The sequence below is a fragment of the Lepisma saccharinum genome, chromosome 9 (assembly GCF_977018435.1).
Source record: "Lepisma saccharinum chromosome 9, izLepSacc3.1, whole genome shotgun sequence".
Lineage (NCBI taxonomy): Eukaryota > Metazoa > Arthropoda > Insecta > Zygentoma > Lepismatidae > Lepisma > Lepisma saccharinum.
In genome coordinates this window covers 91,957,389-91,983,003 of record NC_139237.1, presented here as the reverse complement: position 1 = coordinate 91,983,003, position 25,615 = coordinate 91,957,389, and the positions used below count along the sequence as shown (strand labels likewise).

The 25,615-nt window shown below is 37.4% G+C and overlaps 1 protein-coding gene across 11 annotated transcripts in view; it reads right to left on the bottom strand.

The window, feature by feature from the left end:
- ct (homeobox protein, cut) overlaps positions 1-25,615 on the bottom strand; it is a 135,633-nt gene that overhangs the window by 4,947 nt on the left and 105,071 nt on the right. For 6 of the 11 annotated variants that reach the window (XM_083128593.1, XM_083128598.1, XM_083128600.1 and 3 more), the window contains 6 exons: positions 9,772-9,923; positions 8,970-9,136; positions 6,766-7,082; positions 5,767-6,017; positions 2,860-3,118; positions 495-799 (listed from right to left, as the gene is read on the bottom strand). In XM_083128593.1, the coding sequence (XP_082984719.1) occupies positions 495-799; positions 2,860-3,118; positions 5,767-6,017; positions 6,766-7,082; positions 8,970-9,136; positions 9,772-9,923 (1,451 nt within the window). The remainder of the gene's footprint in view (positions 1-494; positions 800-2,859; positions 3,119-5,766; positions 6,018-6,765; positions 7,083-8,969; positions 9,137-9,771; positions 9,924-25,615) is intronic. The other 5 variants (XM_083128596.1, XM_083128599.1, XM_083128603.1 and 2 more) reach the window with 3 other exon arrangements.

The following is a 25,615-nucleotide window of genomic DNA, read 5'->3' as shown; positions in this document are numbered from 1 at the left end:
ACAAAAACCCAATTTATAATAATAAAAATAAAGAAAAAATGTTTGCTTTTAATAATTATAATAATAATAATATGTGTTTTCTTATAGATTTAGTGTTTTTATTGTATCAATGTTAAATTAAACTCGATATAATCTAACTGTTTTAATCCTACTATCCTTTAAAAGCTTCTGTCTGAAGTGTGCAGCATACATATTAATAAAATATGGTGCACTGTCCACTTATCCACTAAGGAATTTTTTAAAAATGTTTCGGTGACTCAAATTTTAAAAACAACTTTTATTGACTTCTGAATTGAAAGTGGCTGTGTATTGCAATATTTGATCAACATAGAAAACCTATATATCTGCTGAGAATTGACATAATATTTTTATTTTCTTGATGTATCAACAACTACAATTCAAAACTAAAATTAGGATAATTCATATGCAATCCAAGCCAGACCTGAAAAATTCCACCTGCTTCATAATTTGGTCATTTAAACATATACACTTACTTTCTGTCCTATGTTGTTCGCCAATAAAGCTTCTTTGATCTTTGTTGTAATCGTTTGAGTGTCTAGATCCTGAGTGAGTGCAGCCATTTCATAGACGCTCGGCTGCATGTGCTGCAGGGTTCGTAGACTTGGCTGTTTCTTTAGCAATGCAGATTCTGGAGGGGGCTGGGAGGGGGACGCTAGGAGGGGATTCTGGGGTGGGAGTTGAACTTGACTGACAGCAAGGGCAGCAGGGATCATTGGTGTCTCCATTGCCTTCGAAACTGAATCCGAGAGTTTTGGTAGAGGTTTCGATGTGCAGGCTGCTGAAATACAAAGGAGATGAAAGTTAAATACAAAAACAGGAATAAATAATGCACGTCAATAAGCATAGATTTGTATTTTTATTTTGCTTATTTTACTTTGCTTTCCTATTTTTAATGAATATACAGGGTGTCCAGGCTATAGGTATACAAAAATACACACATGCATTTTAGCATCTATAAAGTTTATTAACTTTCTTGGCCCGGGTTTGGTACAAAGTAATTCAGAAAGTTTTTATGTACGCTGGTACACCTCAATGTGGACACCATATCCAAACAATACTCAAGCTTGTGCCAAGTGTTGACCGGCGTTTGAGGCGTTATTAGCGCAACGGTACGCTGTCTCAAATCACCCAAATCGTGAACTTTTCTCTTGTACACAACATCTTTAATTAAGCCCCATGCAAAAAAAGAAAGTCTAATGATATCAAATCTGAGGATCTCGGTGGCCAGGCAGTTGGCCCTCCTATTCCAATCCAATGTTCAGGAAACGTTTCATTCAGAAGCGTGCGCATGCGTGACTCAACAGCACTATTGATCACACCAGTGGACTACTGAAATCTGGGATCTATCAGCTGAGCCTCAATACGAGAAAATATAAAAAGTAGTTTTCACATTATAAGTAGTTATTTTTGTATACCTCCAGCATGAACACCCTATATATCAACTTCACAATTTCTCTAGCATTCTGAAATATAAGGCCTCACCAAGAGAGAAATCCCTTAGGGAAAAGTAGTTCTGTGAATTTCAATTATATGTTTGAAAATATGTTCAGTTTAAATGATTTCAAATGCAATGTGGAATCGTTACAGTTTAAAGTGGAATACAAAATCCAAACAAGTATACCTCCACACAGAATCAAAACTGAGATCTTTTGATCAGAAAATGTGCAGCAAGCCCAGTATTGTGAAATAATATGTTAATATTTGAGCTTATATGATATTGTGTGTTATTTATTAGTTTGAAAAAAAATATTGCTTCAATAATGCAAACGAGGTGGATGATTTTGGGCTGAAACTACCCAAGTAAACATTACATATTTTTTTCTTCTCTTTCCTGTTTGTTGATAAATAAAGAAAGTCTTGAATGTAGGAGATGAGGATCCACTGTATTGCTCTCTTATTAATGCTTAAAATCGTCTGAGAAGCATTTGAAGGGTTATTTTTATTTATTTAGAATATGTGCTATTTTAAGTACTTATTATAATGGACCTTCTGTTCAGTTCGATATTAAATATTAGCTTGTGTTAAGGATATGAGTTTGTGCTACAGGGGTGCATACTGGTAATATATTTTGTTCTTTCTTTGTCTGACTTAGTTCAATTATACTGAATAGATTGATTGATTGATTGATTTTGTGTTTTAAGTCCACTTTATGTACAGTAAGGCTAATCGGGATTGGACTTACAGTTTAAAGTGGGATCCGAACCACAATGTGCCTCCACCGGGTATCGAACCCAGGACCCCTTGATTTACACTGAATAGAAATCACAGAATTGATATTACAATGAGTTATTTCTCAGATGGCAATGTTAAGACATTAACATGGGAGATGCTATCATGTTTGTTATTGTGTATTAGGGGTAAGTGGCACAGAAATTGTTTGGTCGAGATGGGAATTTTTTTTAAATCCCGATGTTCAGGACAGGAAATATTCGCAACTTCCTGACTAAATCAGGAAATTTTCAGTACGAAAAATGTTAAATTTCTTAATTCTCTGGAAATCCTGAATTCTACATGTCATTTTCACCTTAAGTGATTGTTTTTCATTGCTTTTTTCATTTCTCAAATAAAAGCTAAAAATTTCCGAAAAGTTTCAGAAACTTACAATGCAGAAAACATTGAGAATTAACTACTTTTAAAAATGACCATCTTGAACCCGACTGTTCGGGATCCCGAAAAGTTGGGGAAGTCATTTCTCGATTTTGGAATTGGGACAAAAATGTTTTTTTCCCAATCCCACACATCCTCATTGCTTAGAGTTTCTCAACTACACTCTGAAACAAAAGACTCTCCCTCCATCTTGGATGTTATGACACTTATAAACACCTGCATTAAACTTACGTGAACTGACTCCGTATCCTCCTGTCCTCATCAGTTTTTCGGGCGCTATCTTGTACTGACTGGCGACCAACTTGTGCACCGCATTGTCGTCCTCCAGAAACATCTTCATTCTGATGAACGGCTCCCGGCCCTTTTGTGTCAACATATGCCATGGTTTGGGCCGGGCCAAGAGGTCGGAAACACTTCCCTGAGATAAACCCAATACTGACTCCCCAAACAACCTTTGGCTAATTGAATACTGGCTTAACTGTTCCTTAACCTGAAATAAGGCACGACCAAAGTTAGCAATGACATACATAGGACCAAAGTCAAATATAACACATATGCACATTTTACAATGCTCGTTAAAAATAAGTTCAAAACTACTTTAACTTATTTTTCTACTGTTTTACTTCTGATTTGGGGATCAAAGTTACAAGTAATGTGAAACAATCTTGGGTTAGTGCTTTGCTTTGGCGAGAGCATTATCAGGTGTGTGATTTATGATGTCATCAAAAGTGCATTTTTGATATTGTCAACAAACATTTCTGATTCAACCTCCCAAATCTTCTCTATCAGCATCCAAATTTTGAATAATGCTACCCTAAACTTTGTTCTAAAACCTAATTTGTATTTTTTGTACTAAACTTTTGTTCATACCTTTCCTAAAATATCCTTGCACTCTCTCCATCTAGGACCAGTTCAATGTTACAAATATTGTATAATCCTCCTTGTTCTTTCCCCCCCCCAAAAAAAAATAATCCAGATTAACCTTAATTGTTATTGATTTAAAATATCTTCTGACATTAACCTTAATAATTGTACCCCTATAGTGTGGAAGCGAATCACATTTTCAACTTGTATCCAGAACAGATCTTCAATGAACGTACAGTACAGGGTGAGGCAGAAACAATTAGACAATTTAAATTTGGTGTTATACCGGCATCTTTGTAGGTTGCTTGGTGAAACACATCCCTGGGTAGAGCAGTTTAAAGCCTTCAGTCGTTATGCAGCATTCGTTGGAAGAGCATCGAGCGTTTGCTGGGGAACGTTCTTTAAACACGACGACTCCACTACTGTAATGCTGAGTGTTTTTATGACATTTTGACATCGGAAGGAATGAAAAGGTTCTGACATGCCAAACAATATTGAATTGGGTTACACAATTCAGGACTACTGCATCCATTGTCAGCAAGAGGCCTCCGATGTCAAAATGTCATCGAAAACATGCTGCGCTACATTGTTTCTAAAGAACGTTCAACAGCAAACGCTCAGCACTCTTCCGACAAATGCTGCACAACTGAAGGCTTTAAACTGCTCTACCCAGGGATGTGTTTCTCCAAGCCATCTATAAAGATGTCGGTATGACACCAAATTTAAATTGTCTAATTGTTTCTGCCTCATCCTGTACATTCACTGAAGCTCTGTTCTGGATACAAGTTGAAAATGTGATCGCTTCCACACTGCACGGGTACAATTATTAAGGTTAATGATAATTAGAAGATGACGACTGCTCTACTCAGGGATGTGTGTTTTAGCACATCACCTACAAAGATATACAAAGATATTGGTATTGTGCCAAATTTAAATCATCTAATTGTTTCTGTCCCACCCTGTAAAACTATTTCACTTTGTTTAAATTCCAAAGTAAAATTTTCAAGTTCAAATACATTGATAATGTCTTTTTCAAAAAAAAGAAATTACATAAAAATCAATGATAGTGGCCGTGAGGCAAAACTATGAGATATAAAAGTCCCTTTGATAGTATTAATTTAGAAGCCAGCACAATTAAGTTCTAATATCAACCACCAAAGTCTATATTTCAGTATATGACAGAAGTGGTCTGATTAAGTAGTTAATAATTAATGGCATACTATATGCCAACAATCGTACTGATCACACATTGTTATAAATGGCCTGAAATTTATTTTGACAATTTTGTCACTGTACTATTGTTCTTATACATATAAATGAAAAGAATATTCATGTACACTGTTCTCTAAATAATTTCTAAATACTTAGTTTCTTGTGGGCAAAACCTCAGCAGTGTATCAGCTGACATGCATTGATCAAGGAAGTTTGAATTAAAATTGTCATTAACGTCCAATATAGTAAATTATATCGTATCATTATCCATACGATAAAGTCTGAATGAGTAATTATTAACTAAGAAAAAGCAGCGTACTACTCAAGATGAAAATAAAAAAATAATTAACATTCCATATTCGTGCTTCAAGCTCAGGCATGAATGTATTATTCCTTTCCCCTCTAATATTTTGACCAATGTTATTTATATAGTTTATTTCTATTGAAATAGGTTATATTATTTCAGAGAGCAATGAAGTCCTACTCAATTACATATCGCCAGCTGAATACTGTTTTATCGTTATCTGCACTTTTCACCGGAGATGAATAGACAATGTTATCGTGTTCCTAACAGGTTAATGCCTCAATGTTCTGAAGCAATGTATTTGTCTGTCAAGTGGTATGAATTATTAACATTAACAAAATGTTTGCGCAAATCTTGTAGTGTATTCAAAATTCACAAAATACGAACTTCAATCAGCTCTCCACAAATTCAGTTGATATGGACACACGACACAATAGTATTCAGCCGGCGATATGTATGAATGCACAAGTTCCAATTTGCTTTGTACAATAAATTCTCACTTACTAATTTTGATGACACACTGTTACATTTCACATTCCGTGTCACGGAAATCGGTAGGCAAAAATATTTTTGAAAAGCAACTCCAAACTTTCATATGTAAGATCTTTGTGGTTCAACTACAAGATTTAATTTAAAAAACAAAAGTAAATTTGTGGAGAAAAATAACTCGGTGCAATTGTTTTCCACACAGATATTAAGCCATGCATTGCAAGTTTCGACACGAGTACTAAGGAGAAAGATATTACCAAAATCCTTACTTTCTTTACAATGTCCTCTGTGTTGAGGTTATTAAATTGGTCGAACTGTTGCTGCGTAATGGGTGGCAGAACAGCTTTCAACGGCCTCTGCGATGGGCTGTGGTGCGATGGAGTCGAAGGCTGTGAGATCAACGAATTGGTTATAGAGGCCATTCTCTGCAAAGGGCTCGCTGAAGATGTTGAGAAATCGTCCACCGTGGTTGGAGGCAGAATGGAGTTAAGAGGGCTGTTCCCACTTCCTGCAGGTTGGCCTGCAAACAAACATTTTTGTTACTTCCTGGAGAAAAGCTGCAAGATCCAAATTTCATGCAACTAACAAGATTTACTGTGTAAAAAGGTTACATATTTAACCCATGATTACCCTATGTCTTCAAACATTTTCAAGTAAAAATCAGTATCTAATGTGCATCATTAATACATCTGTATACAGAATTCAAGCTTCACATTCAATTTTTAAATTTGACTGCCAATACTACATCCAAAATTTATAAATACTGATTACACTGCTCGTATACAAAAATGCCAAATTTGTTGTGTTACAACATTGACAATTATGCAATGTGAAATTCTTGGTTGAAATAGTAGCAGTGCCAGGAAAAAAAAAGGAGGGCTGGCAGAGGAAAGGTGGAAATATATTCTGGGGTGACAGTCATGTATACCCATAAAAAAATACCTTACCAAAGTGTGTATATGGGGATAAAAGAATCATTTATGTATCAAGTTCTACTTGATATCTAGGGAGGAAGGCATATTGGTCAATGAGGGAGGACTATGCCCCCAACCAACCCTCTTGAATTATAACTATGAATTTCTGAAGCTATTTCCTTTTTATAATTTTCACTTAAAGCTATGATTTTGGGGACTGCTGATCACATTTGCACTTACAATGAAATAATGTCGATCATATTGTGGTGCCAGCATTTAACTTTGAGAAAAAATATTGTTGCTATGACATGCCCCAGCCCTCATGTATAAGCATATAGAAATGCCAAAACGTACCTGGTTCTGTCTTTGGTCTAACGAGTGAAAAGGCACTGCCTGCATGCCTTAACATTTCAGAAATATTGCTTTCCGTTCCATCCTTCTTGTCGAGATCCATGTCGGAACCTCCGTTTGGAAGCTTGTCCTTCCTCTCCTTTGGCAATGATAAGTCTTGGGCAACTCCGTTCTGGCTCTGAAGGGCTATGAGGCCTGGAATTCCTGGTAATGGAGGATTCAGCTTGGCTAGTTCGCGGTGGTACGCATCCAATGCCATTCGAATCTCCTCCTGCGTTCTGTCCATTGGAGCCCCACTGAAAAAATGCGGAAAAAGCAAACTATCAAAACAAATGAGGCTGCTCTTAGTAAACAAGCATTGTTAGCAACTGGTAATGTGTGAACTCTTGAATTATAGTAGTGCAAATTGATCAGATAGTTTAGTTTATAATGAAGAAATATATACATGCAAAATGTTTCAAGCTTTTCTACATTAGCGAACATTAAACTTCTTGAGTGGTTAGAGAATAGTTAGATCAGCTGAGGTTTGTGGTGATGCACAATGCACACTCCTGTTTTCTACCCAACTCTACTATATCTCATGTAAACTCCAGCAGCAGACTCAAATTTGTAGAGGTGAAGGATCATAGTAAAACTGCTAGTGTTGCCAGCTACAGAGATATGTCCCTAAAATAGCACTTTCTCACTCAACCCATAAAATCGCCAGTCATAAATCCATCAAATTCTGCACATGATCAATATTGGTCACAAATGACATATTGACGTGACATCAGTCATCAGACGTCTAATTATGACCCTTCGATAATTTCTTATATATTTTTCTCTCAAAAGTGCAAAAAAAATAATAACACTGCCTTCCGTCAGTTATTAATTTATCTAATGTTCTGTATGAAGTAAACTGATAATGTTAAGCATTGAAAAATATCTCAATGGATGAGGCTTTATAATGTAGTAAACCCGGTGTAAATATCTCTTACGGTTTTCATGATATAAATTTTCAAAGTTTGGGTTACGCGACTTTTGAAACACTGTATTAGACAGGGATTTCTAAGCAGATGATACGAACAACATACCTTACTGTGGTGTGTTTTGTATTTACTATGTTTCTTTTCACTCCAAACGATGCTGACACTTTGTGTCCTGGTGTTATCCTTTTTTCTTTTTAACTTCACCATTCTAATGTTATGCAGTAAGAAGTATTTCATGCTGCTTCCTGAAGAACACCAATGTTTATTTGGTTGAAAGGTCAATAAGGTGTTTTTGAAAATTCGTGATTTGAATGTGGTAACATGGACAATTATCAATAACTTTGTAGAGGGAGTGGAAGCGTGTCTGAAATGAACCTCAACCAATTTTGTTGTGGCTGTAAATTTCAATAGAAATGAGTTGTTCTCGACTATTTTACCAAGCATTTGACACAAGAAGAACATAAAGAATTTTTTAGGTGTAAAAGTATTTTCTTTTCTATGATAAAGAGTTACAAATGGACTCTTCTAATCAGAGCTTGAAGTGGATAATACTAGATGGGGGATTCTTGGTTGAGTTTGGAGATACTTAACAAATAATCCTATTTAATGGGATACTTTACACAAATTTCTTTCAACTGGTGGACAACATCCACTCCCCCAACTTTTAACTACTGCCTTTAATAGAATATTAGAGTGTTACAGGATCATTGAAAGGGTGTGGATGAAACCTACATAACGGCACGTCCGTATGAGTGACTATCAGAAATAGTTTTTCAATTATATCATAATATTTATAGCCTGCATTCTATAACTTGAATAAGTTCTACATTTATTCAAGTGTTACAGTATTCAAGTAGAAACTCTTTGCCATATAATTGAAAAAACTATTTCCTGTGGCCAGAACAGTAACATGAAGATTCTCATAATCTTTTGTCTCTTCTAATCTTTCTTCTGAGCAGATCCAGTCCTGAACTTAAAGCTTAAATACACACACTCAGACTCATTTCTAGTTTTATGACATTTTTGTTTCATATTAACTACTTGAAATACATATGAAACTGCATCTTAATTGTAAACAGTGACATGTCCCGACAAGGCATGTCCATGTCCATTTTGGCCAAGTCATCTCAGAAATTTATTGACCACACTTTTAATTGGGAACATACAAACAAAGTGCCGTAACACTATTCAGTTTTTTAACCTAATACAAATAGAAAATCAAACCAATTACAAATATACCTTGGGAAGTGATCTCGAGGTCCCCGCATTGTGTCTTCTATCCGCCTTCCCATGAGCTTCGCCAACTCCTCCTGGTAAATCCTTACAACCTTCTCCTGTGGAATGTCATCGTTTTCGTACTTTTTCAGTCGCCTATTCTGCATGTCCTTCCCCAAAGGAGATGGTGACTGGAAAAGAAGTGTAATATTATTATAATATTATTAGCACTGTGATGCAAAATTATTATTATTATTGTCAAATATATATCATTTTTGTAATATGAAAAGGAGTATTAGCACAAATATCGGCAAGCATAAATATCTTATAATTCGTAGAATTTTCCAATTAAAGTTGAAATAGACTGAAATTTCTTAGTTTCTTTTGTCCAACGTGTCATTGTGACATTATAGTTACAGCAACATTTCCCATGCAGGACACATTTACAGTAACCTTTCCCATATAGCACATGAGAGAGAGCTATGTATATGTAATATAATGTTAAGTAACTCAGTTATTGTAACCTTCCAGAAATATGAGATATTGTGTGCTGTGCTGGTTGGCTTAGCAAGCTTCAGTAAAATTAAATTATAATTTATAATAATTACTTAATTGATGATAATATTTATTGCTTGCATTTATATTTTATATATTAAGAAAATGAAAAGTCTGCATCAATATATTTTAACTGCAAAGTTACCATTTTCTGCTAATTTTGACAAAAATCTCTACAGACAGATTAAATATTCTGCAACTAGTAACTAATTTTCAAACCTATCACTTTCTAAAATTGAATAATGAGAAAGATCTATCCAAGTATACTCACTTGAGCATGGTTGGGTGATTTGCTGTCATTACTACGACTATCTTCCACCTGAGATTTCAAGGCTTGGTTAGCTTCATTGAGAATGTGGGCTATCCTCTCCTCCGTAAGTGGATCTTCCCCTCGGGCAAATGCAGGCAGGCCAGAATCTTTACCTACAAAGTCAAAAGAACTGTACTCCCCCAACAAAGCTTTCGATTTTCTATTTACACCATTAATTTGTTATTTGGCAGGAGGAATCCGTAAAGGAACCAGGGGAAATTGCATTTGCTAATCATCATATGTCCGTGCTCGCGTCTAGGAGGAAATAATGTTCACTGTTTATGCCTTAGGAATTCTGAGTGATCCATATTTCAAGTGCGAATTTTCAAAGGGGATGAGGGCAAAAAGAAAGATGATTACTTCTCATGCAGACTTTTTCAAGATGTTTGAGTCATCTATGGGGGAGGAGTTATGGAATGTGAAGAAATAAGTCTCCCCTTAATAACATGGCTTAATGCTATCGTCTTAGTCCCGGCCTTGTAATTTTGTTTTCATATATATAAAACGTGACAATGATTTACAAATGCAATACCTTCTAGTTTTTTTACGCATTCTACAGGGCAGTCATAAAGTCTAGCGACTATAGGGAAGAAGGTTTAACCTGGCACAGTTCGCGCCAAACCGTAGATTTCCTTCTGCTGGCAAACTTTCCCGGACGTCACGTGAGTGTTTTCACCCATTGGCAGAAGCCTTGGACACAGAACGTGCTTTGTCCTCTGCCAACCAGGGGTCGCCGCTTCCTTCGTTGCCACGTTGTCAAGGACGTGAATGTTCTGGTTGTGGATACATCTGTGCTTGCACCCCCAAATGACCGCTCGCAGCCCGGCCTGTCGCCTCGCCACGTTTGCTCGCTTGCGCCGAAATCAGTGGCAACAACGTCCTGCAGACGACAGAGAAGGTTTTGGCGGGAGCCGTGCCAGGGTAAACCTTTTGCCCTGTAGCGAGGTTCCGACATCTGAATCGGTATAATCCTCGTAGGGCTCGTATTGTGTGTTTGCGATTGTCCTTTCATCCATTTTATCTCATAACCATTCATTCTCATCTTCGAAATTAGCCAAAAGTAAACAAAGTAAAATAAATCAAATCAATCAAAGATGTGGAGCACGTTTTGCATTAAGGAAATGTGCTGTTCGTCAGTTCTCTCATTGGTTACAGATTTTATGGACACCCTATATCTGTTCAAAATAATATAGACTACAATACAGTTTATTATAAATCTTTAACATCCTTGGTTCGTCTTAAAAATATGAACGAATTGCTTAATGATGTTTACTTAAAATAAGATATGTTAATATTTTCTTATTCAGTTACATACGAATACGACATACGTATGCCAATTATTTCTCAAGTGTAATTAGAATTGCATAAATCAATTAGTTTTACTAGTACTTCTCAGGCAGAGAGTGTAGCAGTGATTCTGTGTTGGGAAATATTCAAAAGTAGGGTTGAGCCGATACCGATCAGTATAGGTTGAATTTTATTTGCCGATACTTTCCCGGCGGTTGCGTCATTCGCGGGGTTCACAAAATTCCCACGTGACACTTTCGGGGAGCATGGGCGTCCGGAAGGGGGGCAAGGGGGGATGCCCTCCCCTGGAAAATGAAAGTCAACCAAAAATTATATATTTCACACACATAATTTCATTTTATCCACAATAATACGTGTTAATTATTGTATGAATATGATAAATTCAAATTTAAGCAATGTTTTTTGAGGTAACAACATAATTATTTGGGGAAAATGTGCCTTGCTTGCCCCCCTGGAAAAAATACCTTCCTTGCCCCTCTCTGGAAAAAATCCTGCGGACGTCCATGCTTGGAAGTTATGCAAAATTCAAGGTTTCGTTGATTTTGCACCAATATTACGTGAAAAAAATATTTTAATATTCTGAGGTAAATTTTGAATGCTTTAAAGGAAAACGCTGCTAAATTGATACGTATAATATTCATCAATGTTTTGAACAACTTTTAATTGTTACTTTCTTCAATCATCGGTTTCGGCTCAGTCCTACTAAGAAGCGAATAGGCATCGCGTGTGAATATGATCATCAGAATGCATCAAGGAAATGAACCAAATTTGCTGTTATTGTTTGTTTCCAACAAATTAAAGAGGGTGTGAGGCAAGCAATCATTTGGTTAATTCCTGAAGATGTGAGAGACGCAAAGGTTTAAAAAAAAGTAAACCTGAGAAATAACCAAGAGTGAATGTTATGACTAGACATTATATTTATTGTTTCAGAATTTATTTCTGATATTTATACATTTATATTTTAAATGCTTCCGTCAAGTTTTGTATTAGAGTGGGAAAAGTAAAATGCATGTGTGAATTAATCAACGAATAGTGAAGTTACAATGTTGCAAACGCCTGAATACACACAATTCCCAGCTCGAAAATATGAGTATTGCTTTAAGTAAGAAATAAATTGCGTCTGGAAATTAACATTTCTCTTGTGGTTTCTTGTATTCACTTATAATATTTTAATACATGCACGGTGCAATAATACCGCATATATATTTCCCTATCAATTTTTACTGATAAATGCTTTTTATACCAAGATTACGCCATCAGGAGAAAACATGCAATGAGCTCAGTCTGATTAGCAATAGTGTTGAGTACCGGTTTCTCCATCTACGTAGACACTGGCGTGCTCAGAGTGGGATTGGTGGGTCATGCTCCATCCTTTTGTCCCAACATTCCTTACAAAAAATCAAATGCAGGGGAAAATGGCACAATATGGGACTGACTTCTAAAATGTAACTCCCTTACGAAAATCCTGGGCACGCCATTGTATGTATAGGGTAACTTGGGAAGTTCATCTCGTTTCAGCACGGTGCATAGACACTTTTTTTCTGACGATAAAAGTACAAGGTTGTAGATTTTGAATTTATGATTAAATATAAAAGTCCAGACAGCCATGGGGCAAAGTGAATTAACGATAAGGAACGTACGCCTTATATTATGCATCTTTTCTGCTTTTCCAGGCACATTTCAATATCTCAGCACCCCTGTATAGTATTAACAAACGTAAGAAAGGAAATGCAAACTGTGATCCACATGAAAAAAAAATAGAAGGTCTTTTTCCCATAATGTTGTTCTGAGCGTAGTCAAGACATCCTTGGTCCGTAATTACTCTAATATATGACAGCAGAACACTCACAAAGAATTAATTGCACCTCAGAGGGACACTGTTTTTGCATAAAGGGGGCCCTTCTTTTGAAGCCATGCATATATTTACATGTTCTTTTTACTAACAAAGATTTTTCAGGCTTAAAAAGGAAATTTTATGAATAAACATATACACAAATGCACAAAAATGACTCAAAGCAGACCATACGTATACTAAGCGTGCAAAAATGTGAAATGTATCAAAAGACAGCTTGATGGGAAGACTGCAGGCAAAGAAGAAGCAACACTGTCAATGTTTTCAGGTGATGCTTGTTTGTTATTAAGTTTTCGTCTCTGCATCTTTCATCAGATGTCTTTATTTTTAGGTAGATGCAACAGCTAATAGATGTGACATTTATTTTGCGCTGGGTCATTTTTGCATGAAAATCGAGTAAATAAGACGCTTTCAGCAATTTGCATAGATATTACCTTTGATAGCAGTTTTACATTTAAAAAAATGTGTTTGGATTGGTTCTTTACTAACAAATATAATGTTTGTGCCAACCTTGTAGTGGGCTCTTGATTTGAAACAACTCACATAAGATGGCGTTAATAGTAATCTTTACGATATTGAACAAAACAAAACGATTGTGTTTGAATGTCCACGTGCAGGCACCCAAGTTCTACAAGTTGGCCTAAATCGTCAAGCAGTTTCGGTAATTGGCGAATAAAAAAGCCTGTTCAAAAGTCGATTAAACATCTGGAAGAATCCGCCAATCCCCGCTAGAATCATATGACTACATATTGAAGAATGAAAATATCTGCATGAATTTCTGGATTTTACTTTATAGACTCCTTAAAGTAGAGATCACTATGTGCATGTATATTCTGTTTGTCCAATTATCACATTTTTCGCGTGCGGGTTCGGTTAGTGGTGTCCTTTCATGCTGTTTATTACCTATATTAAAGATTTTAGATACTTTGGAAAACTTCCAATCTGAAGCCAGATTACTGCTCCTGTCTAGCCAAAAGCATTTATCCTTATCTTGGCTTGTTTACAATAAGAGCCTATATATTTTCCAACCCGTTCGTTGTATTAATGCACGAGCCGTAAGTATGGACGCAAAAAGACATCTCCGGCTGATCGTATGGCAGAGTTCCATCTGAATTCCTATAGGTTAAATCCTGGTATGAAAGCGAACGCGGTCAATCGACTACACGCGAGATACTAAAAGCCGCCAAGATTCAGAGCATAATTAATCCCCAACCACGGGACATATTTGAACCTTTCTGTCTTCACGATAGTTTTGTAATAAGCACATTTCTCTCTGCCTGGTGATCTAAATGCCCCAATTTGATTTCAGCTGGCGCGGGATTTCTTGCCAACTAAACGTCTTGCTCCTGCCAGATGTTGTATCGAAGAACTCACAAACGGTGAAAACGACGAGAAATTTCTCAACAAAGCCTTATTCAAGACGACAGAAATTGAAGAACCAGACAACGCCAAACAATAGGAACTGGTTTTCACGTCATGTCACTGTCTATAGATTTCGTTAGCTATGCGGTGATCCGCAGACACATGAATCGCAATATACTTGGAAGACGGGGAACCTTTGCCTCTAAAACCAAAGCCAATTTCAATTTACTAAGGATTGTGTTTCAAGAGTGCTGATTTAAGCAGTCTTGTCAGATGTCAAAGTCCCGAGTTGGCATGTCAGCCCTGTGACTCCACCCCCCTCTGTTCAACACCCCTCCCCTGCAGGAAGGCGAGGCTCTAATAAGGAACATTCCATTTGAGATCAACCAATTAGGCTTTAAGAATCTCAATGCCAAGTACACAAAAACCGTAAAACAATCGACAGCTTTAAACACACGGAATATCGCTATTTCTTTGTTTCGTATGAGAAGGAAAAAGTTCCACCAAATATATATTGTTTTTAAGCACGTCGACATCTGTTAACTGTCCAATTTCAGGGAAGCTTCGAGTATTTCTCACCATTAACCAACCATATAGTTTTAGGAGTGCGGGTCTGTAATTGAGGAAAACATCCAAGTTGAATCTAATTGAGGGAAAATGAAATGGAAGCTTTGCATGATAACAATCTATTTCTTGGAAGTGCTCACTTAACATACTTAGTCAAGCAATATGTTCTCGAATGTAGCGTTGATTCATCGAGAATATTGCGTCACTGGTTGGAACAATGCAAAGCCGTAGTAAACATCTGTGTGAACAAGACTTTCTGAAGTCGCAGCGGTAGTATTTCTTCTAAATTCAACCGCATCCGTTTTGCATTTACGAATCGTGAGCTTGCACGATACGACCTGCGTTGGAACACGCGTACATAGTTTACCACCGACAATTACTGTATCCTCTTCCAATGTGCATACAATGAGATTCTTGGTGAATAACGTTAACTTTTTAACCAGTGGCGGCGATTACAGGGGACGTGGAGGCAGTTGTTCTCACTTTTTGGCACTGCACCATAAGAAAAATAAACTGTCCTTTCGCTCCCCTCCCCTAGTTTTGACATCAAATCGCAGATACTGTTGTTAACCAATTTTCTTAATTTGTACCGTATCTTTACCTCTTAGTTCAGTAGTGTATCCAGGAATTTCATAAGGACGGGGGAGTTATGCATGTAAATCACAAGGGCCACTACCTTTTAATTTTAGGTCTGAAGAGTTCACATTTTTCCATCTCTTCATGTACCAACGTTATATATGTTTTTTTTTTGAAAATACAATGCGATGGGGGAATTTAACAACAATTTTTCGCCGACCTCCGTGGCGGAGTGGTTAGCACAGCGTGATATGACGCCAGGGGTTCCGGGTTCGAATCCCTGCCTGGGTATGGGTGTTCTTTGCGAGCGTCCCTTCATTAGTATCATAGCTCATCCTCATCTTCACGATTAGCCAAAAGTGGCAGAAAGCGAATAAAAAAACCCAAATCAACCAACAAACTTTCCTTCCTCGTGCCACTTAGTTAACCGTAAAGTTTGCAATAGAAAGATGATGTCATTAGACACCCACATCTTACACCGACTCGTCGACTGTACGAAATCCTGATTTTTCAACAATTACCCTATCCGATCTCCATAGTGAAAGGGGCGGCTGAAATATCTAACGAACAATTCTCGTTATCACACACTTCTGACAATTATGGACCTTTAAAGCTTTGTTCCTAGCTGATTTGGCCGTTAAGAGTCTCTTTTGCAGTACTATGAACTTGGAGAGGTTATCATTTCACGTAATGAGAAGATAAACGATTTATTTAAGTGATTCAAAAAAAAACTATGGACGTTTTTACGTGTATAATCACTTTCTTCGCATTAGGAAAGAGAGAGAATGTGTTATAAACGACATAAAATCTTTTGCTGTCTTCTGTTCGGCCACAGTTCGGATCTCCCGTGTCTTTCTGCCGACTACGTTGCTGCAGATTCGTTCGATCAACGGTTCATAATTGCCGTCTGGAATCGATTCGCATGAATCATCAAGATGATCCGTTCGCAACCAACACACGCATAGCTGTCTTCTCTAAAATGATATTCATATTTGTAAGGGTGGATGTTGTAGAGTGGTTGGGAAACGTGAAGTCGAGCTTTGGTAAGCCCAGTTCAAGGAAGCAGTCTGCGATTAAAGCCTGACAATATTCTCAACGACTTCGCAGGGCAAAAGAAAGCCTGGAATAATAATCACGTTCGCTCGAAAGTGATCGTCAGCCTACAATTAACTGCCTCATTACTTAAGCTGAACGAAGCGATTTTTCAAAGAGATACTCCAAGTGCTATTACGTGAGCAGAACTGTGCACGCAAGCAACAAACAACAGTATTACATTCCCGCATATTCACATAATAGAAAACTTAAAGATATACAAAGCCTTTGTTCTTGTCATCTCCCCTCTCCCCACCTCAACCCATTCGAAAACTCAGCCGGACAAGATATCAAACTTTACGTTCCAACGACTCTTGTCTTCCTCAAAGATTATTTAAATTAACTCAGGAGCGACTGCAGAGGGGAGAAGGGGGTTATCGAGCAGGTTTAGAATCAAGGCTAATTTATTTTTTTAATTGCCTTAATTTTTCCTGATATGTCCGGTTGATACTCCGTTCTTTTGTTGTCGCTCCCCACTTCACAGAGGGCAGGGCAGTCGCTTGGAAATATCGCTGATACGAATGCACGATGTGTGCAAGTGACTAATTTAGCCACGGATGAAGGAGTTGGGTTTGTACGCGTCACACACTTGAGCCTGCTTCTCTACAATGAAGTCCACAAGCCTACATGGGAATACTTTCCAGAAACGTAACACAACTCGTTATCTCAAGTTGTTAAACAATGATTCTGATTATCTTAAACAATTTTCCTACTTTGTGGCCAACGTTGACAGCAGAGGTTTCTTCCTTTTCCTTTTTTTTTTAAACATGGCGGCTGCCATGCTCCGACTGGGAGATTCCTCTTTCTTTTTTGTGTTCCGTCAATGCGGGTCGTTGCATGTTTCTACCTTTGTGATTAGACATAATTGTGTCTATAAACTTGATTACATCAAGTCCCCCCCCCCTCTGCACCCCTCCACATTTTATTGTGATGAAAAACGCACTTGGAGAAGAATTTGACAAATTTCCGTCGGTAAATACCACGAGAGTATGGTGAAACAACCAACCAAGTTATTTCTAGAAACAAAACGCATAGCTATTTGTACATAGAAAAAGGAAAATACAAACTTGGTGTAGGCTATCGTAACGCCATGTAGAAATCTAAAGACAATTTTTTAAAACATCTTGTTATCGGAACACTTCGAAACGGTATGCTGGAATGATAGAATACCGGGTTCAATGTGTTGTTCCTATTTGGTCTAAAATAAATTTCTTGTTAACCCATGGCCACAGAGATACACGCGAAAGCTAGGAGTAGCCCCGCAAGACATACAAAATTCTGTTTAAGAAATATACGTGCGCAAGGTTTGCCTACATTTATTAGACAGAATTAATATTAGGAACCAACCGGTAAAGTGAAATATAACAGCATTTGTGTTCGTGCCATTAGGTCTTATAAAATATAGTGAAACCCGTAATTGAAAAAGGTAAAGTGCTCCCCTGTGCTTAGCACCACGCCATGAAGGCGTATAGGGGGTGTGGGGGTAACGCCCCACACTTAATGCAACTGTACAAAAATATTTGTTGAACATAGAATTTTGTGTTTGCCTTACATATTTGATTCTTTCTTTATTTCTTTGCATTTGGAGTCATGTTTCACTCAGTAATAAATTTCCTACATTTGTACTTGTGTTCTCATTTTAGGAAACAACTTTTTTAATTTTCGATGTTCTTTTAAAGCTCGATTTTAACACTTCGATTTCTTGAAATCTCCCTAAAAGAACGGAGAGTGATGTCTTTATTTTGTGTATAAATTCTATTTCGAATTAGAACATATTTTTTCTTTGGGGAGGGAGGGGTGGATCGAGGTGTTACCTGCAATTATACTGTACTGTAACGGTACTAGATATTCTTCGTTTTAAATGTGGCAAGAATCACGTAAGTTACATATAACAGAAGAGCATTTAATATTTGTCACAAAATAATCAAAGTAATCAATAATTATAATTGGCTACAAGGAGAGGAAAATTACTATCACACTTGATAACAAAATTTCCCGTCAACTTCACAAGTTATTCCCCTACAATCACCAAGCTATACTGACAACAGGTTCATTCGTCGGATGTCCTACATGTCTCCAATGAAACACGAGACATTTTGCGCTGTACATGAAAACGCTATCACGACGTCATCCATTATTGTCGCCGACATTTAAACAGAATTTATGTTTCCGTTTACAAAGTGTGCAATTAGATAATGCCTGAAGAAATATAATTAAGAAGGGAATATATTAAAGAAAAGAGTAAAATAATTTTTGCACGGCACTGACATGTAACCAAGAACATAAATTAATATTAATTCTGCATAATTAAGTGGTTTTATACAATATTCCGGGTGAGCAAAGAATGAATAATAAATAAACTAAATTAAATGGAAAATGTCAAAGCTATACACGCATAATTAATATTCAAGTTCGTCACAATATAGCTGATAACGGTCAACTTATGTTTTCCACGGTAATAGATCGGTACGAGGTCAATGCACAGTAAGCACAATGTACAGTGAAAAGTTAATTCATATTAATGACGTGTTGAACTCAAACCTGTTGCGACAACTTTTTGCAATATTAAAATACGAACATTCTCACAACAGAAGTGTCAGAATTATGAGTAGCCTATACGTTTAAAAATTGCGATAGAAAAATCTTCCAGAAGATAACAAGATTTCTCGCTAACATGTCCAAAAAGATATTTTCAAATGATTAAGAACAAAAGTTTGAACAATAGACAGAGCTTTAGAGTATTTTTAATTATATTAACATACTTTTTTACGTTAGCAACTAACTACGATTGGTTGGTTGATTTGGTGTTTAAGTCCACTTTATGCACAGTAAGGCTAATCGGGACTGGACCTACAGTTTTAAAGTGGGGTCCGAACCACTATGTGCCTCCACCGGGTATCGAACCTGGGATCCCTTGATTAAACTAACTACGAGTATTAAATACTAATAAGACTCATTTCGTGACACCCGATTTATTTTGAGTTAAAGTTCATTTGTATATTGAAATGTTCTTCACGTGTACTACGGAAATTTTCATTTCAATACAAATGAAAAATATTTCTTAATGCTCATGAATATAATAGCAACTGGCGACTTTTTATGCTAACAGGAACTTTAGAAAATATAATCTCCCTCTTTTGTTAGAACACATCAACTATCGCATCAGAATTTGCTATCGAAGTGTATGAACTGTGGCATTATGGCATTGTAATAGTGAATACTTATAAGCACTGGTTGTGGACTTAGTGGAATGTTTGCTAGTCCAAAGTGATTGATTGATTGATTAAGTGTATTTAACAATCACAAACACATAGATACCCCAACAGAGGATTATTTATACCGACTGCGGTCCGGTCGTCAGAGCCTCGCTAATCTGCAAAATGCAGTTCAGGGACTATTTGGAATGGAGAATGACATTTTGGTGTCTACTAAAAGAGACACGCTTACACCCCTAGAATAATTGTCTACGCAATTCGTTACAAATTAATGTACGCGATGGATAAACTCTTTCATGCTCATAAAACATTTTCGCCATCTCAAATATTGCTTCAAAATTACATACAATGAATATGTTACAAGAAGAACATATAAGATCGACACGAAATTGCTGAGATATGTGGCGTAATATCAAGCAGAGTAAGTTCTCAAATCAGACCTTGAAAATACAAACGATTGGTAACTAGCGCCACGGTGGATTCATTCGAAAAGTTGAACTGCAGAGCATTGGTCCTTGCGAAGTGCAACACCTTGATTCTCAAAGACTTTGACTAGCTCCGTAATTCCTAAACTTTACATCGACTGCTTGCCATTGCAAGTGATTTTTACCGATGTTTCAATCTGCCGTAAGGCTAGGAACAAAATCGGAATACTAATGGTGGAGTAGCATGAGTTAGAATGATCGGTTATTGTTGGACATTTAACAGCGCATCATTCTCGGCGATGAAGCGATGGAGAGCACAGAAAGGCTTACGAATTAATCTTGAATGATGTAACAAAAGACGTCTACGATTTAAGCCTCCATTTTACATTCCATACATAACAGATCCAGCCAGTGGTGACAGAGGTTGCCAACTCAACACTGAAAATACACCCATTTGGTAAAATGAGACGACTTCAAGTACAAATCGCCGCTAAGCTTGATTTAAACCGATAATACGACTTCTATTTACGTACTACCGATAGATAATACAGTGGATTTTCACCGCCAGGATAACGGGATCCTTGCTCCAAAAATGCATCCCATCTAATCAGATATCCACATATCGGAACTGAACTAATAAGAGGTTTAGAGGAACCCCTCGGCCAAAATAGCTTGTATCCAATATCAATTTTGAAAGTTAAAAAATTGCCTGTCAGCTGCTCTGTAGTAAATACAAGATGTCCGATTTCGGGAGTTAAGATTGCACACACACACAAATCTTACAAATATATGTAATTCTCTTCTGAAAATTCTATTGTTCGAAATAACCATCACAAATCTTCATTCTTGAAGCAATAATATCGTGTGCATTACTTGCTACCATTACATTACAAAAGTGTTTCTTCAAAATAGCAGATAAATTTAAGGCTCTCGTTATGCAAATACGTAATTCAAGTAAGTCAGGGTTTGGCTCCCGCTGTTCAAATTTCAGGACCAACTGTAGGTCTAGTCGTGAAAAAAAATGAGGTTTTATTTGTTTTGTTTAGGCTTTTTTTTTGTACAAAATACCTATCCGTATGAACACATTCATGCGGTTGGCAACATTCCTATGTGCAAAGAATCCGTTCCAATTGGCTGACGAACACGTAGCAGCACAATTCTAGGGTCAATTCAGATTCAATCGCAGTCACCTGGATCATATCAACGTCGTCATCCTCCTCCCAGCTCAAACATAATCTCAACGAGAATGCGTTTCAATGCAGAAGCATTTCTAAAATCAATTTACTTCACAATTCACACAATCGCTTGCCAAATGGAAGCATCTTTCATTTGCCGATGGATGGCGCCAACGTGCTAAGTACGGATAACAACACTGTACCTCGCTCACCACTAGATTCGAAACGTTCTTTCTGGTGTCACTGTTAGACATTTACTTGCCAGTCGTTCATAATTCGACAAGCAGTAATCTTTGATTGCGCTGCTTCAAATTCGACTTTTTATTAACTGATACAGAATGGTATTCTGCTTCTCTTGTTGGTCCTTACCCTTTGTCCCACCAGGACTAGTGCGGGACACATCCAGCTGCTAACAGACACTAAAACTAATTGCTATGAGCTCTAAACCTGGCCCTCTTAACCTAACCACATATGCATTACTAGAACTAAGCGCAATTATAGGTTTAGAGTTCTTAGCAATTAGTTTTAGTGTCTGTTAACTGCTAAATGTGCTCTGCACGAGGCCTCACTCGGCCTATCTACTATCACGGAGAGTTCTGGAACTAAAAAAAGGCGCCAGTTTTGGAGATTTTGTGATTGGGTTAACCTATTGCTCGGATACGAATCCTAATTATTAAATCATTACTTGTATTAATATTGTTCTAAATGAAATGTTGTATGGCTTAATTGTAACCCTATTGAGATAAATAATAATTATTATTCAGCGAGGATTTTTCAATGGAAGTTAAATTACATATTTCACATAACTATTGCGATTAAACGCAATGCAAATATCTAAAATAACTAGAAAGCTGGTTCAATGACGGGAATATAGCTCTTACCAATCCTCAACAGAGTACGCTACTGTCGTTCACGGTCTGTTTGCTACCGATTATGATTATTATCTCATGAACTAACGTATTTATAAAAATGACAATAGGTTAGGCTCGTCCACCACGTGTTCAATTCTTTTGACTCCGTGGTCTAAGCCATGCCTGAGGTTAATTTCTAGCCAAATGAATGTCTGCAAACTGATTAGTAAGAAGAGCACGAACTACAAGTTAAGCGCTGATATAATCTGAGCTGTATTGCTTTGAGTTTACTTAAAGTGTGTTCGTCATTGCCCGTCAGCAATTTAGTTATCGTTTATCGGACCACGAAATTGCGTACATCTTAAGTTGCAAGTGTTGGAACTCGGTTGAAAGTATGTGCTGATCAGCGAACTACCACTCACCCACGCATAAAATGGACACCAACATAAGTCAGCACCAACCTTTCCTTCTTTTGCTAACTTCCCTGTTCCCAATTGTCACGTGACGTTACAGTGTTGCAGCGTACAATCCACAATTTCGTTTCTGAAATCGTAGTCTTAAATATTTAAGAAAGGTATTTTGTAGCTTTAAATTCGGAAGCCGAAAGCTGAAAATCTCCCACATTATTAACGTACTGCGATATGACACACACACACACAAATACAGTTTTTAAGTTGTGGCTTCACCAATATTTACTCAAAGGTCTTGCAGGGCAAGAAGCAGTTTGTCCCTCTTCCACAGAAAAGGACTTTTTATTTCGTTCACTTTATAAGTCTCTAAGAATCCACAAATAAAAGTAAGAACGCCAGGAATTTGTGGAATAGCGTGCTTCGGCGAGTGGTACAGGTTCAGAGAAGCGGTGCGTACCAATGCGAACAATAGTGCCGAACGTCCAAGGAAAACAAGTATTAGATACCTCAACTGAAGCACTTAGCAGTTCATCAATCAGCTACAAATGGACGGTGCAGGCCAATAAAGAGGGCAGCACCTGTTCGCACGGAGACATACGAGACGCATCGAAGAGCTAAAAAAGAAGAGGCAGCCGAGCTATTTCTGAACGACAAAAATCCATTACATCATTGCTGTTTGATACGCGGGCACCTTTCTCGAAGAGTTCTCCTCCCCTTCGCTTCCAATGACTTTGAATGCTGTCTCGACAAAAAAGAAGTGAGGATAAAATCTATTATGCGGCAGTATTGTTACCTTGCGCTTCCAGTATTTTATACAATTGACGATCGCGTTAAAGTTCACAAGGGCGTTTGAGACGGTCTCTCCTTGAAGCAAGAACGTTTTCTTCTTTTATTTTACGTAGGAATTAATATTTCTCATGAGGTATGTCCACTGACCAACACATTAGAATGCTTCGGGCTCTAGTCTTTTAATTTCGCGAATGCGCACCATCTGGTGTTATATCCTGAATCTAAGACACAATGATCATCGTGTCGTTCCATTTGTACCGTAGCTATGTTGTTATATTATTCATTGACTCAATATTCACTTTCAGCATATTTCATTGTGTCGTGAAACACACTGTCTGCGATAACTGCGGTAAACACGGGAAAGAAAGAATATACACATCTGTGCTACAAGACCAGCCATCAATTTTATAGCCCATAAATGAAGGACCATATCACTAACAATGAAATAAATGACTCACAATTGATCATTTACACAGTATAGTTTTTCAACATTTCTTTTCCTTTTATACTTTAACATCAAATTATATTACACTATTAATCTTTAACTAGACATCAGGTTGCTGAGTTCAGTATCAAATACATAAAGTTTACGTGATTTCGAGAAGGCAGTAGAACAAGGAAAATCAATATTCGTAAAGATTTGGTTGAGCCCACCCAATAAATTGTCGTTTTATTATTATATTTGTTACTGTGATTCGTGGTGGAATGCTTATTGAAATCAGTAAATAAGAGATTAGAAAAATAAGCAACGATGTATTGCTGGCGTACATAATATCATGATGCATTTCTGTGAACTTATAGCTCAAGTGTTTGAGCCCACCCAATGTCTCTCAAAAGGTGGCGCCCCTGGTCTACTTTATACCCAAATAGGGAAAACTTGATCCGAAACACTGTTCTCTACCGGGAATGAACCCAGGACCTTGGAATACAAAGCAACGCTGTTAATCATGATACTACCCTATCAAGCAGAATCTAGGAATATTCGTGAACAGAGACACATCAAGAGACTGATACATCTAAATAATTCTTGCCCCAATAAGTAAGAGTTAAATAATTGGAAAATTACTAGTCTTTATTTTCAAACTCACTCTTCAATTACCTCACAAATAAAATGCGACAGACATGTCGTTTTTCGACAGGTGGTATCCGCGCTGTTCAACGATTCTCTCGAGGAGAAAGAAATGTAAGCGGGAATCCCTACGAAAAAATGGCAAGACGTGGGAGAGGCGAACCAAGTGGACAATGTTAAGTGATGGCGTTACGTACGGAGCGACAGTGAATCTGCTTCTTGTCAGCTGGAAGTGGGCGTAAAAAGGAGCCACTTCCTGGGCAAGATTCTGTTCAGACTGAATCTCGCTGCCTGCCACATGTCATCGTAAAGTATTCATTATGTTCTCTCCATACAACGAATACAACGATGCAATCTGCTGCCACTTGCTATTCTTGTATGGGCTATGTGGAAATAAAATCTCAATCTTGCTTGTTGCTTACACCCGATATTTCAATTAAGTAAGTACAAATTTTACATTAATGCGCCGTCGAGTAACTCGTAACAGAAATCCGTGCCAGTGATCGAGAATCGAGTAACTCGAAGGAACATTTAAGCGGATAGACTTACTATATCAGTCGATTCGCCAGATCGGAAGGATTCTACACAAACCACAAATTGATTGATAAAAAGGGAATAGGAATACAGAACTTCTCGAAGAAAAGAACTGCTTAAATGGGGCTGGTATCAAGACGAGACTAGACGAAATTTGGCAGCCTTGTCTCGTCTCGTGTGTAAATTAGGCCTCCTAGATGGCGCAGTGGTAACATCGTCGCTTAGCCTTTCAGTGCATAAATTGGACTTGAAAAGCAAAAACTCGTGTTTGAGTTGTCGTCTCGATGACACATATATATTTGTATAAATATCATTCCACAGAAAGGATTTGAGTGCTGAATGATACAATGACAGCTGTCCCGATCTCAATATCGTTTCGATTTAAAATATATCCGTATCGAAATACCCAGTATAAGCAATATATACAGCGTGTCACTATACAAACTTTTAATTTCACAGCGTTTAGAGATCATCAACGCAAACAACTTTAATCCATAATATTTTCCTTTCTGTTTGACGCTTCACTCTGACGCTACGAACTGTCGACAAACGGAATTGTATCCTGAATGTATGCAACTAC